The 16,850-nt window shown below is 49.7% G+C and overlaps 1 protein-coding gene across 2 annotated transcripts in view; it reads left to right on the forward strand.

Moving 5' to 3' along the window:
- Positions 1-16,850, forward strand: part of ZFYVE21 (zinc finger FYVE-type containing 21) — a 293,833-nt gene that overhangs the window by 179,172 nt on the left and 97,811 nt on the right. For both annotated transcript variants that reach the window (XM_086937883.1, XM_086937882.1), the window contains one exon: positions 5,005-5,147. In XM_086937883.1, coding sequence (XP_086794009.1) covers positions 5,005-5,147 — 143 coding nt within the window. The remainder of the gene's footprint in view (positions 1-5,004; positions 5,148-16,850) is intronic.

The raw sequence follows: 16,850 nt of genomic DNA on the forward strand, positions 1-16,850 counted from the left end.
CCACGCAACCCACAAGGACGCCACCCGCAAACACCAACACCTCATCAGATTAGCCAAGAGATCCTCCTTCAAAGACCACTTGGATAACAACACACACGACAGCAAAGAGCTCTTCAGCATCGTAAAGGAACTCTCCAACCCCAGCGCCAACGACATCCCGCCCTCACAAGAACTGTGCGACTCACTAGCCATCTTCTTCCACCGCAAGGTCACTGACATCCACGACCGCTTCAACACCACGACCACCCCGACTACGCCAGACTCCACCTCCCCTGTGAACACCACCAGCGCCAACCGCCTGACCTCAGGAGAGGCACGAAGAGGCTCACAAGTGTTAGTCGGAGACTAACAGCAGGGTCCATTCCATGCCCAGTTTCCACTGGTCAAATGGACAGTTCCGAGAAAGGCCTCTTGTAGCTTACTGTAGGCTTGATTCTGAGGGGAGAGAACAATTTAGTTCCTGTGGGACAGTGTTGCATTCTTTTCTTTTGCAATGATATTTGTGTGGCTCTTCAAGCCTCCTCCTGTGTTTTGCAGTGTTAAACGTTCAGTCAAGGATGCCGAAGGATCAAATATCAATTAGAATACGTTACGTACATTCAGCAACTTTCTTTCAGATGGAGACAGGAGCTCCTGCAGATTTTTTGCAACAGTTTAATTTTCGCTCTTATCAAAGAGATTTGATTTTTATTAAATTGTTTGTTGGGTTCCATCCTCTTTGTCCTATACTTCGATGGACACATGGAAAAAAAATTGCAGATAGAAGTAGGTCACCAGTTCCTGAGTGCTCTTAAGCCTGTGGCAGTCACTTCTGGCTCAAACTTGTTCCTTTAAACTCAACAAGTTCTTATCAGTGAGTACAGTCTCTACAGTTTACTGCTTTTCTTCCAAAAGATTGTAGAATTGGACTAGATGGTTGTGTATTAAAACCTGGGACCACTTAACCAACTGCATCATAGTGGAATTTACAACAGTCTTCAATCGAAGATTTTTATTTATTTATTGAAGTTTTGTATAGCGCTAGCTGGACCCGAGGGTATCAGAGCGCTTCACAGTATGTAAATGTTGGACCTGGGGTTACCAGTCCACATAGGGTAGCTTAGCACAGAGCAGATAAGGCTAACTCCTAGGCATCTTGTGTTGTGTTTGCATCTCACTCACAGTACCTCAGTGTTCCAACCACTAAAATAAATGACACCACACCTGTTTAGAAAAATACTGGTTCCTTTTATAAAAGCTCTGTAATTTATCTTTCACTTTTAGCAGTTTTCAAATTCAGCACAGTACATTGTTTATGCAATTAGTAGATTTCACACAACCTTAAGTACATTAATTGTTGCTTTTTGTCTTCTCCTGCAAAAAGAGTTACAATGGGAACTTCTGCCCCTTCTTTGTACATTTAACACAGTGTAAACAGTGTACCAACAGGATCAGTTTCTTCTGGATTGAAATTAAATAGTGCCTTACCCTCAGGGTCACAGAGATAATAATAGTTAGAGGTTGCGGCTACTCGTTACACCTCCCCATAAGTTCTACTCGGGTAAATTTACTCCATACATCCAAATCACTAGTTAGAAACAAGCAGGTTTAGTTATTCGGTACATTTGGTTCGTTAGCTTTCTCTATAGTACCCTTATTTGTTTGGTTTCCCACAGTAATTCCACTGGCCTAGGCAGAACAGAGTAAACACAGGCCTCCCCTCCCTTTTGAGAGGTTTTATCTCTGATCAAACTTCACTGTTCCGTTTCTCCTCTTTTGGGTTCTATGAGGTGCTTGGTAGATTCTTCACCCCGTCCCAGGACAGTCTCCACCCAGAAGAGGAACACCCTAGATCAGCCAGTTCAGCCAGAGAGGCACGCCGATTGAAGTAAGTTCAGCCGGTTTGGTGTAATGTCCGCCGGTGCGTTACTCTATCTAGGCCCAAGAAACTGACACCACTGCAGGCTGGTTGACGATCCTCCCCGCCCACCAATTCAGTGCCCAGCTTATTTTGTTCTAACAGGGACTCAGGCAGTTCGTACGCATGTCCACTCGGTTCTCAGACAGAAGACAGTCTCCTTTCTCGTTCTCGGCACCTCCGACAGCTGGTCACCAGACACGCTTGCGAGTGCTTCCGCTTCTCCTCCCACGACTGCTTTCCTCAGCGGAGTCTCCGCCCAGACCTGACCTCCTCCGGCGGCTCTCCTCCCCTTCTCCGACGTAACCACGTACTTGTCAGGAAGAAGACGCCTCAGCCTCCGCCTTCACCGCGGAGAGCTCCCGTCTCAGAGGCTCACCCCAGGCAACTATGTCGACAACTCGCCAAACACCTCAGTCGACTCGCTCTCACCAGCCCTCGCCTCGCTCTTGCAGCGGGGTACTCACGTCACAGGCCCTCACTCCAGGATGAATCAACGGCGGTCCGCCGGTCACCTCAGCACACTCCGGGTGAGTTCTGCCTTAGGTTCTGTTAAGTACTTTACTCCGCTCCACAATGTACAACTTCTCTCCTCAGGTCAAGGGTGCGTCAGGTTTTGCGACAGTTACTAGACGCCCCTTCCACTTGACTACCTAACAATCGCCCACAACTTACGAAGGGCAAAGCAGGGTCATCTGACCAGAAGTTCTTCTTGGGTCGTCGGACATCCACGACCAAATTACTCCTGGGTTCGGTCCACAGGCAGGGGGACACGTCAGTAGGTTAGAACAGCCGGCCCAAGGGACAGTCAATCCCCAACCAATGCGTCTACCTCCCCACACTATAGCCTCACTCAGTGTCAGTTCCTAACCAGCCTTCTGGTCACTCCAAACTCCACTAAAATGGCCGCCCTGGTTCTGGCCTTATATAGCCTAGGCTCTGGCTACCAGAACCGACCAGAAGGTTCTAGAATCACCCCCATGCAATCCTATGTCCTCAACTCCTGAGGTAAAGATTATGGCAGTTACAAGCCACCATTTTGTGATTATGTAACCGACATTGTGATGAGGGAAATGAGGCCTAACTAAAAAAAAAATACTCAAAGGGACAGAGCAGCACCTAACCCCTCCTGGGCAACACCAAAATTTCCAGTGGACATAAAATGACAAGGGTTAGGAGGCAGAAAGGGGAAAAAATAAATAATTAATAGGAGGGACCACCCAAAGGGCTGACAGGTCTAACAGTACAGTTATGAACAAGAAAAATGTTGGGGTGGCAAATAAGAACATGAAAACAATAAGAGAAATAAAAGTCTGCAGATTGTCCACTTGAGAGCAACGGGAAACATAGTTCGAGAGCGCCTGGTTTCAGGAGAGGGAGAAAGCTGTCCTGCCCCCAGGCGGAAGCGAGAATCTCGTAATGACAGAGAACGTTCTAGGAAGAGGACTTTGAGAAATGTCTTGAATTTTGGGAAGGAGGTGGTCATTCTGATATGGGGGTGGGGGATGGAGTTTCAGATCTTGGGAACATTTTCCGTAAAGGATTTGTTTGCGGTTTTGTGCTTCCATGATTTGAGTGGGATGAGAAGAAGCGTGTTGGAGCTTCTGAGGTTCCTGGCCTGACAAGCCCTCTTGAGTTTCGCGGCCAGGTACTCTGGTCGGCCTGTGTGCAAGGCTTTGTGCGTGAGGCAAGCTGTATGGAAGCTGGCTCGCTGGTGGATAGGGAGCCATTTCAGTTCCTTGAGTGCTGGAGAGATGTGCTCGTATTTCTTCGTTCCTGTGATCATTCTTGCTGCGGCGTTGAGGGTAGTGGAGAGAGGACCTAGGTGTAATATTGCTGACCCGGTCAGTGCTGCGATGCCGTAGTCCATTCTGGAGAGCACCAGTGCCTGAGTGGCCTGTTTGAGATCTTTCGGGGGCAGGAGGGTTTTATTTTGTAGAGTAGTTTTAGATTGGCGGTCTTTGAGACGTGTTTTTTCAAGTCCAGTGTGGGGTCAAGGGTAATCCCTAAGGATTTCACGGAGTCATTTGTAGTAAGGGCGCCCTTGAGGGCGTTTAGGGCTTTGAACCATTCAACGATTTGGGGGTTTTCGTCCCTATTAGAGATGAGGAGCACTTCGGTTTTCTCTTGGTTAAATTTGAGGTGGTTGGTTGAGAGCCAATGTTGGACCTCAATGAGCGTGACATTAAGTCTATGAATGTCTGCGATCGAGGAGATTTCCAGATAGTTGTGTGTCATCCGCGTAGAGGTGGAAGGGGATGTTGGAGTTTCTTAGCAGTGTGGTGAGGGGTTCCATATAAATGTTAAAAAGTTGTGGGGAGAGGACTGACCCTTGGGGAACTCCTCGGCTGACTGGAAGGGAGTCCGATTCAAAGTTGTTGATTTTTATTCTTTGTGTACGGTTGTGGAAAAAGGAGGAGAACCATTTTAGAACTGTCTTTTCAATGCCCGCTCTCTCCTGGAGGACTTTGAGGAGCAGGGTGTGGTCAACCGTGTCGAACGAGGCCGACCGATCTAGGAGGATGAGAAGGCTACATTGGTCCGAGTCAAGTGACATGTGCAGATCGTCTAAGATATTTAAGATTGCTGTTTCGGTGCTGCAGCCCTTTCTGAATCCTTTTTGGTGTGGGTCTAGTAGATTGATGTTCTCCAGGTGTTGGGTTAGCTGTGGAAGAACACATCTTTCTAGAATTGTGGAAAGGAGAGGAAGATTCGAAACCGATCTAAAGTTGTTCATTTCCTTTGGGTCAAGGCCAGGTTTTTTTAATAGCGGCGTGACTTGTCCAATTTGAGGCAGTCTGAAATGCAACCCTCGCTCAGTGAGCTGTTGATGATCTTGCACCAAATTGTGGCTAGTGTCAGCTTCAAGTCTTTAGTCAGTCTCAGTGAGCTGTTGATGATCTTGCACCAAATTGTGGCTAGTGTCAGCTTCAAGTCTTTTGTCAGTCTCAAGGGAAGCTGATCGAGGGCGTGGGAAGAGGGTTTCACTTGCACTGTTTAATGTACAGAACATTCAACTATAGTCCATTAAAATGTACATTTTTCTGCCAACTATACTTTCATTTGAATTGTATTTCTGTGTAATACTGTATTTCTCTATTGTCCAGGGGGAAATACCCGTGCTAATGGCATGCTGCTTCAGTACAAGGTGTCCGGGTCAGAGGACTTTAAACAGATGAAATTTACTTCATGTGAAGATGTAAATTGTAACAAAAAGCTCTCTGCATCATGGCTTGCAGCTATGCACAAGGTAATTTCCTCATAACCTTTCAGTTGCTCTACCAAACAAGTTATACTGCTTTTCTAGATACAAGTGTATATGAAGAGAAAATCCAGAGGAATTTCTTTCTCACTTTAATCCAGAACATCCGAATGTTCGGGGCATGTGTTGCTGTAGATGCACATGATCTATATAATTCCGCCTTCTAGTGTTTGGCTCTGATAATTGCAAATAGTTTTTCTTCGAAGAATGTGTTTTGAGTTATAAGGGTGTGAGACTTCTCTCGGTGATACTGCACATGGGCATTGACTCGCGCTCCAACGAGATTATCTTGTTTTCCCTTCGGTTCACAGGTAGTTCAAATAACTCAATGGTATGGTCTTGATTGCGTAGTTCTTTTCCACCTCGAGCACAGAAACAATCCACCACGTCGAATCACTCAAGTCACCGTATCAGCCTTCAGGCCACGCCTGGCTGGGCGTTTTTCCCTTCTTCCAGCTCAAACTGGAAATGCGCTGCTGATCGAACAAAAGTAGAACAGAGTGCATTCCAACTGTCATTCTAAATACCTCCATCCCGCCCAACACTTGGTCTATAACCGATGCCTCTCACCCAATCATCGAGAAGATACCTGTGAAGACTGCAGGTTCTTTTGATCTAAGAAGATCCTTTGGGACCGAGATGCATGGCATCTAGAAATGCAGCGCAAAGACTACACACTGGATATCTTTGTCTAGTCAGAAGAGGAGGAAGAACAGGCCTCTGCAGTAGTGGTGGAGTCTATCGCCATACAAGACTCCAGCTCTGAGACCAACAGAGAACAAGGCCCACTCCACATGGAGTCTTCAGAAGCTCGTCAGAACGGGAATACAAATGCCCCCAATCCAAAGCCCACAAAATGTGCTCCGGCCGAAAAACCTGTTCACGGTCCACCACTGCACAAAAGTCATTGCGCGCACCGAACTACATTTGGATGCCCCGACCTCAGCAACAAAGCATTGGTGGACAGCAGGAGCCTCCACTTCAAAATCTGCCTCAGAACCGACACACCAAAGCATATCCTCGGTACCGAAACCAAAAGCACACAGTTATTCGACACCGCCCATCCCAGTACTGGAACAGGCATTGGCAACGAAATGCTACCTCATTCGAGACAATCCAAGAATGGCCCAATCCGAGGCAAAAGACATTACAAATTCAGCCCGATGCAAAGAAAATAGTTGTGCAACGCAATGCCTCCAATACCCAAAGACAACTAGCGTTAGAGGATGCTATTAATCCTTTTATACTGCCTCGAGAAAAGGGATATGACCACAAGCTCCTTACATATACCATTTCCTACCACTCCAACACCATCACCTTCCCATACCCACCCTTCTACACCTGCTTCCTCACAAGTCAGAAGAGGGCAACATTACCCCTCACACAGTGACCTACCGGGGATGATATGGAGGACATAGGAGAGGCTACACATCCGCCCGATACTTAGAGTGCATATGATTTAGAACCACAAGGGGGTGGGGGGGATACTGACCCAGATCTCTACCCTGCATGCCCATCCCCCCCCTGATGATACTTCAGCTTACCAAGATTTAATAGCTAGAGCTGCAGCATACCACCAGGTGCCTTTCAGGAGGACCCAGTAGAGGATGACTTCCTTTGTGAGATCTTCAGCAGTGACCAAAGAGGCTCACAATATTTGCCCATGCTTAAGGGAGTTCTACATCATGCTGATAACGTTTTCAAAGATCCTGTAAGAGCAAGGATTAAAATACCCAGGCTAGACAAAAAACAAAAGGCAGAACCATCTGACCCCAATTACATCAGAGGCCTGTTAACCCCCCTGACTCGTTAATAGTGCCAATGCAAGGAAGAGGACGAACTATTAGACAATAAGAGCTACACCTCCCCAGACCAAACATTTAAATTAATTGATGCATCTGGTAAACTGGTGGCTGCACAATCTGCTAATCAATGGCGAATAGCCAACAGCCAGGCCAGTATGACAGAGCACACTGGGACAAAATGGAGGGGCTCCACCAACATCTCCCAGACGAGTATGAAAAGCGGGGGCATGAACTAATTCATGAGGGCAAACTCATTACTAATAATTAGATTAACTGTGCTCTAGATTCTGCTGGCACAGCAGCAAGAGGCTTTAACACAAACATACTATTGCGAAGACATGCTTGACTGCATGTTTCGGGTTCAAAACTGAAGGTTCAGCAAGCTGTCCTTAATCTACCATTTGATAAAGAGCACCTTTTTGTACCACAGGTAAATTCAGCCCTAGAACCAATGAACAAGGTCACAGATGTCGCAAGGCCTATGGGTGCCATTCAGTCAACCCTCATTTTGTGGGTCCTTTTGTCACCCCAATTTTAAACAAGTTGCCAAACCTCATCAACAGACACCTATGAATTCCAACCAAGGGCAAGTATCAACCTATAGAGGCTTCAACCGAGGTACTAAATAATTACAAAGGGCGCTGATGAAAAAATAACTGTAGCGCAAACTTCTTCCCATGACTCCCTCACCATTCCCCTCCGATCATCTAACACCTGTTGGGGTATGTCTACAACAATTCTTTCTATAATGGCAAAATATTACAACAGATCAATGGGTGTTGTTCATTATCCGACATGTTTACTGTATGGAGCTCAATACGAATCCTCCAAACATTCCACCCCGCAAACACAAACTTCCCATACAATACCAACTTCTGCTGAAGCAGGAAATAACAGCTCTCTTACTAAAAGGAGCCACAGAGCCAGTACAACATCAACCTCAACGAGCAGGAGTATATTCACTATACCTTCTCATTCACAAAAATGATGTCTAACTTCAACCCATTTTAGACCTCAGGTCCATAAATCACTACATTCTTTCGGAACACACCCTGCAGGAAGTAATGCCCTTACTACAAAAGGGTGATTTTGTGTCCGCATTTGACCTCCAGGCTGCCTACTTTCATATACCAATTCATCCTGCCCATCGCAAATACCTACCATTTGTCTTCCTTGGACACCATTATCAATTCGAAGGGCTTCCCTTCAGAGTCACAAACGCTCCAGGAGTATTCACATATGCCTGGCAGTAGTTGTGCAGAAAAAACATTCACATATTCCTTTACTTGGGTGATTGGCTCTTAAAAGCCAACAACGCCCAAATTTCAGTCGACATACCCAAAAGATAGTCAGCCTACTACATCGTCTAGGGTTTACCATCAACGTGCAAAAAAGACATCACCAACCGTCATAAATACACCCATACTTAGGGCCAGTCTAAGCACGCAATTAGGCTTAGCGTACACAAATACAGCCAGGATTAAAAACATTTAAACTCTAGTCCAACAGTTTCAGAGAATCAACTCGCAGTCAGGACAGTCCTGCGCCTTTTCGGCATGATGGCATCTTGCATCGCACTAGTCCCACATGCACAACTCCATATGAGACCACTGTAAGAATGCCTTTCACGCCAAAAGAATCAGTCACAGGGTCAAATGCACAATCTAGTTTTGTTAGACAGCGCACACATCCCTCTCTGCAGTGGTGGAAATCACAACATACCTTTCCTAGGGGCGGCCATTTCTAGACCTAGTTCCACAAGCCATTCTTACAGCATGATTGGGAGTGCATCTGCAAACTCTGACAATTCAGGGTATTTGGGATCCCATACACCAGGGTCTGCACATCAAATCAATCACCTAGAGCTTCAAGCTGTTAACCTAGCATTAAAGTGTTCCTAACTCACCTAATGAACAAGGTTGTACTGACCCAAATGGACAAAATGACAACCATGTACTATCTGCAAAAACGGTTGGGGGACTCACTCGCTGCAGTTATTGCTCCTAGCATAAACAATCTGGCGCATAGCAGTACATCACAACATTCATCTCATGGCAGAACATGTTCCAGGCACAAGCAATCAAGTTGCCAGGCTCCTCAGCAGGATACAGCATCAAATCCACAAATGGTAACTCAACCCCAAGTACTCCAACCATACTTTCACAAGTGGAAGTTTCAACAAATACTTACTTGCTACCCCAGAAAACGCAAGATGCCCAAACTTCGCATCCATGTTCCCACACACACTATCGACAGGCAATGCCGTATGGATGAACTACTCAAGATATTTGCCTATGCTTTTTGCCCTCTCCCACTACTTCCATTTGAGGTCCGAACGCTCAGGCAGACTTCATTCACCCTAGATCTCATAGCACCAACCTGGGAATAGCAACCATGGTTCACCACACTACTAGAACCCCCACAAGTAACTTCCTCTCAACCCGAGCCTTCTCACACAGAACCATGGCAAACTCAGACATCCCAATCCCAAAGAAATTAACCTTGCCAAATGGCTTCCCTGAAGCACAACATTGCTGCCCTCAGTGTAAAAGAGACTAGGCGGACTTCATTCACATGCTGTGGTCCTGCCCCCGCCTCCAGGACTACTGGAATGGCGTTCGCCGGTCCCTGGGTGAGGTCACACACATTCCTGTCTTGGACGACGTCCTGGACTGCCTCATGGGCCTTTGCAGACGTACGAGTACACAGAAGGTACAATTGAGATTTGTAGATCTGGCCCCCATTTTGGCAATAAGAGCCCTTACCATGAAATGGAAGTCCCACAGGTGCCCAACGTTATTCAGCTGGCCCAACGACATGATACAGTGGGGGATAGCCGAGAGCGGAGCCCTTCGGAGGAAGGAAGAGAAAGGACTGCGAAAACAACCCATTTCAATGGAATGGGATGTCATGCTACACGACTTCGAACTACTTGATTTATTACCCCTATACTGGTCCACGGCCACCTGATTTGAGGCTCCCGAACCCCTGACCCACATACTGTAATCTAAGAGTAATACAGACCCCCAGGAAGAAAACAAGTTACTTACCTGTAACCGTAGTTCTCCAGTATTGGAAGCTTTCAAGATTCACATGCCTGAATTATTCCCCGTCGTCGAGACGGGAGTCTCCGGTACATAAAAAAGCAATGCATAGCAGTATAGCAAACTGAAAAGAGGCCTAGGCCCATTTTCCTTTTGCAACCCATAGCCTTCGTTATGTAAAAAAGGCCAAAACTTTTCCCTGAACCAATCAGCTGTCCTCACCCTCTAGAACACTCCTGAGAGAACCTCATGCCCCTCAGATTTTCACGCACTTGTGCATACTAAACACTTGCCGTGCCAAATCCAAGGTGAGCCTCTCAGGGGAGGAGGGTGGGTGCATGTGAATCTATTAAAGCTTCCAATACTGGAGAACAAAACTTGATAGGTAATTAACTTGTTTTCTTACTCCAGTATTGGAACTTTCATAGATTCACATTCCTGAATTAGAATAGTGAGCAGTAACATCACAAAGCACATTTGTTCCGTATATTCCAACCTCGTGCAACACAACTTGTGTATTATAAAGCTTAGTACAGCATCATAAATGTGACTTTGTAAACAAGAAAAAATAGGATGGAGGGATGTAAAAAAAAAAGGCTCACTGTCACTGGATGATGTTTCTTAGCACCGCTTCTCCCACCGCCGCTTCCGTCTCTGCGGCGGCTTCCAAGCAGTAGTGCTTGGTAAATGAGTGCGTAGATGCCCAGGTCGCAGCTCTACAGATATCCTGTATAGGCACTCCTGCAAATAACGCCGTGGACACTGTTCTCATAGAAGGGGCACAAACTCATGAGTTCAGAGGCTTCCCAGAAGCTTGATGACAGCAAACAATTGCACTGGAAATCCATCTGGCAATTCCACGTTTTGATAAAGGAAAACCCTTCCTGGGTGCACTGAAGGCGACAAATAGCTGTGAAGATTTTCGAAAACCTTTGGTTTCTTTAAGATAGAACTTGAGACATCTCTGAACGTCTAATGAATGTAAGATTCTCTCCGCCGCTGTTGTTGGGTGAGGAAAGAATTGTTTCAACACCAATGGCTCATTCAAATGGAAATCAGTAGGCACCTTAGGAATACATCTTGGATTAGTCCTCAGAATCATTCTGTCCTCTTTGAACTGCAACAAATAGGTTGTGCTTCTGACAGCAGCAGAAGCTCCGCGAACCAGAGCTGTCTGGGCCACCAAGGGGCTATCAGGATCAGCCTGCGCAGTTCCTTCTTTATTTTTCTGAGGACCCTTGGCAGGAGGGGAATCGGGGGGAAAAGCGTAGGCAAAGACGTTGAACCATGCCATCGAAAACTCATTCCCCCAGGATCCCCCCTGGGGAAGCCAGCTTGCGAAGGACCAACATTTCTTGTTCTCCCTTGTGGGGAAGAGGTCCACCATTGGTTTGCCCCATGCTCGAAAAATGCTGTCCAGGACTCCCTGGTCCAACTCACACTTGTGGCAAGAAGTTTTGAGCCAGCTGAGAGTATCTGCTCTGGTGTTCTTATTCCCTGGTAGGTGTTCTGCAGACATGGATATTCCTTGTTGTACAGCCCATTTCTATATGTTCTGCGCTTCTTGAGAAAGGGGGGTGAGAGATCTTGTGCCTCCCTGCTTGTTTAAGTAGTGCATCACAGTCGTGTTGTCTGTTCTTATCAACACGGACGAACCTCTGATTTGTGGTAGGAAAGCCAGCAACGCGAGGCGCACTGCCCTTAGTTCCAGCAAGTTTATGTGCAGTTGTTGTTCTTCTAACTTCCATCGACCGCTGACCTGCAGGTCCTGCAGAAACGCCCCCCATCCTTCCAGGGACGCATCTGTAGTTACTACCAATGAGGCTGGAGCCGTGAGATATGAGAGTCCTTGAGAGACGTTTTTCTGTTGCGTCCACCTTGCTGCGGCTTGCAGCATGACCGGTGTCACTTGCACCACATCCTCGACGGATCCTTGTGCTTGACGCCATTGGAGGTCGAGCTGTTCTTGTATCGGCCACACTCATAATCTGCAGTGAGGCACGAGGGGGAATACAAGATGACATTATCCCCAGGAATGATTTGTACCTGCATACTGAAAGATACTTTCTTTTTAGAAATCTCAAAGTAGGACACTATTTTCTGTTGTCTTTCTGTGGAGGGGAACGCTTTGTTCTTCTCAGTGTCTAAGAATGCTCCCAGAAAAGTTATCTGTTTCTTTGGTTGAAGGGATGATTTTTTCTCGTGCAGAGTCAATCCCAGCTGGGTGAACAAGTCTATGCACGCCCTGTTGACGCTCTGGTTAGTGCTTCTGTTGGTGCCTTGACTAACCAGTCTAGGTAAGAAAAAACTTGATGTTTTTGTTTCCTTAAAACAGCCGCCACTGGAGCCAGGCATTTTGTGAACACTCTTGGGGAAGATATGAGGCCAAAAGGCAGTACTTTGAATTGGGGTTAAAAAGTAGAAGGATGGGTGGCTACGCAAGCGGAGATGGCGGTCGCAGCTTGTTAGAGCTCCCGCCGCCCGCCATTAATCCTTCCTGTTATCCTGGTCCCCGACCCCAGAACCCACAGCCACAACGGGGCGGAGATCGCCGAGAACACCAGGACTCCTCCGGTGTGCCCAGCGGAGGTCCGACATCCCGAAACGGGACGGAACCGCGAGGCGCAGAGTGCGGCCTAGAGGGCGGAGGTACAGCCGGGGCCTCGATTTTGGCGCTCCCCGGCCGGGGAGCAGTGCACTGCATCGCCGGGCCTAGTGACGGCCGTGACGCCCGGAGATCCAAGGGGCTGGGGACACGGGGGAGTCTCTGTGCTCCCTCTGCCGGGGCCCAGTCCTACGCGGAGGAGAAGCGGGGGCGGCAGACGGCCGGGATCGGCTGGAGCGGCCTGGTGGCCCGGGCGCAGCCGGGACCTCAGTTTTCGCGGCCCAGTTCTGGCCGGGGCCTGCAGACGAGACGGAGGTCGAGCGCCCTGGTATTCCCGACCGGCGGTGGTAGACCCACGACGTGGATGGACTGCGGGGAGATCGGCAGCAACCGTGAGTAGTCCCCCCCCCCCCCCCAGATCGAAGGAGACGCCAGCGCTCTGGCGCAACGTACATTATAACTATTCGCCCTTCCGGGGGGGGGGTTGCTGCTCAGAGGAGACCCTGCTCCTTGGCGGTCACTGGGGCCGGCCACATCCTGACCGAGACATTGGGCTGCATCGGGACGGACCCACCAGGACCTGCCCGGGGGCCGGTCGCTGTTTTCCCTTGCCCTCCATAGACCTCAACAGGAGCGGTCGGGGTCCCGCGCCTCCTTCCATCTTGAGGCCCCCCCCTTTTTGCCCTCAGTAGTCATGACCAGAGGAGGTGGTGGCCCCGCCAAGCAAGTAACTATCGACAAATTCACCGGGCCCAGTGGGGGCGCTGGCTCATCCGGGGGTGCTCCGCCTGGAGGGGGGCTGGACAACGCAGCCCTTATGGCGGCCATCACCCAATCGAGAGACATGCTAGACGCCAAGATCGGGGCGGTAGGCGCAGATGTGACCTTATTACGCCAAGACCTGAGGAACGCAGTGGCGCGCATTACAGAAACTGAATCCAGGGTAACGGTGGTGGAGGAGGACGTAACTACCCTTAAAAAGAGAATGGCGGCGGTGGAATCAGCGGATCACAGCACTCCGGGTAGAGGATGCCGAAGGGCGGGCGCGCCGCAACAACCTCCGTTTTATTGGCTTTCCGGAGCGCTGTGAGAAGGGCAACATGGAGCACTTCCTCACACAGTGGCTGGAATCGTGGATGCCCCCAGGGACGCTGTCTGCTTGCTTCATTATTGAGAGAGCTCATCGCGCCCTAACGCAGAGGCCGCCTGAGGGCGAGCGGCCTAGGGCGGTGATCGCCAGACTGCTAAATTATCATGACAGATGCTGTGTTGAGGGAAGCCAGAATCAGGGACGCCCTCCTATATGAAAACCGTAAGATCATGATTTTCCCTGACTATACCAAACTTGTGCAACAACAGCGTCATTCCTTCATGGCCGCCAAAGCTAAATTGAGAGGTCTTAAGCTCCAGTATTCCCTGCTGTATCCGGCACGCCTGAGGGTGATTTTTCAATCAAAGACATTGTTTTTTGATACGCCGGAAGACCTCTTCAAATGGACGGATGAAACGGTGCGGCTAAGACCGAACTCTCAACCGGGGCTCAATTCGGGCTCTCCAGAGGGCTCACCACGGGCTCAGCGAGATCAGACGTCGAAGAAGGGTCGTGCCAAGCGATCCAAATCGCGCAGACGCGCGGCCTCGGTCGATGGCACGCAGACCAGTGGTAGAACCGAGGACTCCGAACAATCTGGGACAGACCACTGAGGATTCCGGGGCCCTGCCTCTCCTTTGCTACTGTCACTGCCGTGACTTCTGGTCGGACTCACCGAGTCGTCTGGGCCTCAATGACTGCTCGACCCTGCTGCCGCCCTGGGGCAGTACTTCTTCTGTCCTCTAATTGAGAATGGGGTTGTGGGGTGGGGGGTCGGGGACTGCGTGATGGTGGCTACCACTCTACCTCTAGAGAGAGAGACGATGAGGGGGGGTGGGGGGGGGGGATATGGGTTGAGCTTCCTGTTTCGTTTGGGGATGTTGGGATCCATTGGTATGGGTGGGCCCGGGCCCTGTGTTCTGGTCTCGGGACCACCCATGCCGCGACAGGTACTTCATGGTTCATTGAGGTATAGAGTTGGGGGTGGTGGGACGTGGGCGGTCGGGATTAGGGCCGCTGAGTTGGGGATGGGGACTGTTTGGGATTGCGGGACCGTGGGGTTGGGGACTGTTTTTCTTGGGGTTGACAGGGATATGCATGTGTGTGTTGCAATAATGTTCCATATGGCGTGTGGTGGGTGGCGCAGGAGTGGAGGGCTCGAGTGGTGGATCTTAATGGACCATGGCTGAACAGACTCATAGACTCCCAGATGACGCTATACGAGTGATTACGTGGAATGTCAGGGGGCTCTTAGATAAAATCAAACGTGGGGCTGTGTTACGCTGGGGGAAAAAAGAAGCTGCAGATGTCCTTTTACTTCAAGAAACCCACATGATGGGCACAAAGGCTCTGGGCCTACAGAGATTTGGTTATCAGCAGGTTTTCCATGCCGGGTTTTCCAGGGGATCCAGGGGAGTAGCCATATTGATCCACCGCAGGGTGGCCTATATCCACGAGAAGCAGTGGGTAGATCCTCAGGGTCGCTACCTGTTTATTAAGGGCATGGTGGGTGCAGAATCGGTGGTGTTTGGCAGTGTTTACGCCCCCCCCCCCCTCCAGTGGGCCTTGGCCGAGAGGTTGTTTGCTGTATGGGAGGACATCTCCGGATCGTTAGCAGTGATTGGAATGATGTGATGAATGTAAGCGTGGATCGCCTAAGGCGCCAAGGGGAAATTGAGATCCCGCCCCCCTCCCCTTCGCCCTCCAGATTGCGTGCAATGAGTGAAGGATTGGGCTGGGTGGATGCGTGGCGACATATGCACCCCACAGCCCGGGAATTTACCTATGTCTCGGCTGTACACGGCTCCTTCTCGAGGCTTGATTGTGTGTTTGTGCCCAGGGAATGTTTGTACAGGGTGAAGAGCGCGGACATCTTGCCGAGGGGCCTGTCCGACCATTCCCCCGTCTCGATTGGAGTGGAACTCCTCCGGAAAAGGCAGCCGTTTCGATGGAGGATGTCCTCGTGGCATCTCCTTCAGCCGACATATGCTAATCACTTGCGTGAAACTATTGACCATTTCTGGCGGGAAAATCTAGTGGAGGGTGCTGATGTAGGGATGGTGTGGGAGGCCTTGAAGCCTACCATACGGGGAGCAGATATTGCATGGTGCTCGCCGGCCCGTCGGAAGCGTCAAGAGCAGATTACAGAGGCGGCTGCACGGGTGACGAGGAGCGGGAAAGCCGTGAGGGGGGTGATGGAGTCGGGGTACGTCTGCTTCTACAGGCACAGCAAACCTACGGGTCCCTTCTGATGGATGAGGCCAAGCAGGCGTGGCTGGCCACCAGAAGTAGGATATATCAATGGGGGGACAAGTCCTGCTCCATGCTGCACAGATTGTGCCAACAACACTTCCAACCTCTCCTGCTGCCTGGTCTCACGAATGGCAATGGGGAGGTTATGACCGACCCGCATGAATTAGCGACGAGTTTTGCCACATATTACTCCACCCAATACGCCCCTCGTGACCGGTTGTCGGATGACGACTTGGCTCAATTTCTCACGGAGCTGCCGCCTGTGCCAATATCTGATGAGACCAAGACGGCCCTAGATACACCCCTTACAGCTGAGGAGTTGGGAGATGCACTGGGGCAACTTAATACTGGAAATGCCCCCGGCCCAAATGGCTACCCTAGCGAATTTTTCAAGAAATTTCATGTTCAGCTTGGATCTTATTATCGCCGGGCGCTGGAGGCGGCGCGTACACAAGGGGTGCTGCCCCCGGATTGGCGGCATGCCGAAATAGTGGTCTTCCTGAAGCCGGGCAGACCCCCGGACAGTCATGACTCATATAGGCCCATCTCTTTGATTAATGTTGAGGCCAAGATTTTGGCCAAGGCCCTGGCGAACCGCCTGGCTCCTCATATCACCGACCTGGTCCATCCTGATCAAGCAGGTTTTATGCCACACAGGGCAACACGACATAATATTTGTCGCACTCAGGCGGCGATTGACGCTGTTGGGACCCTGGGGGACCGGGCAGCGCTGCTGCTGGCCGACATTAACAAGGCTTTTGACTCAGTCAGCTGGTCGTACCTGTTTTCCTTACTGCGCAGTCTCAACCTGGGCCCGGTCTTTCTATCATACGTCCGGCTCCTCTATACAGACATCACGGCCTCGGTGCGGGTCGCCGGGGCTGTGTCCGAAAT

The sequence above is a fragment of the Lissotriton vulgaris genome, chromosome 9 (genome assembly GCF_964263255.1).
Source record: "Lissotriton vulgaris chromosome 9, aLisVul1.2, whole genome shotgun sequence".
NCBI lineage: Eukaryota > Metazoa > Chordata > Amphibia > Caudata > Salamandridae > Lissotriton > Lissotriton vulgaris.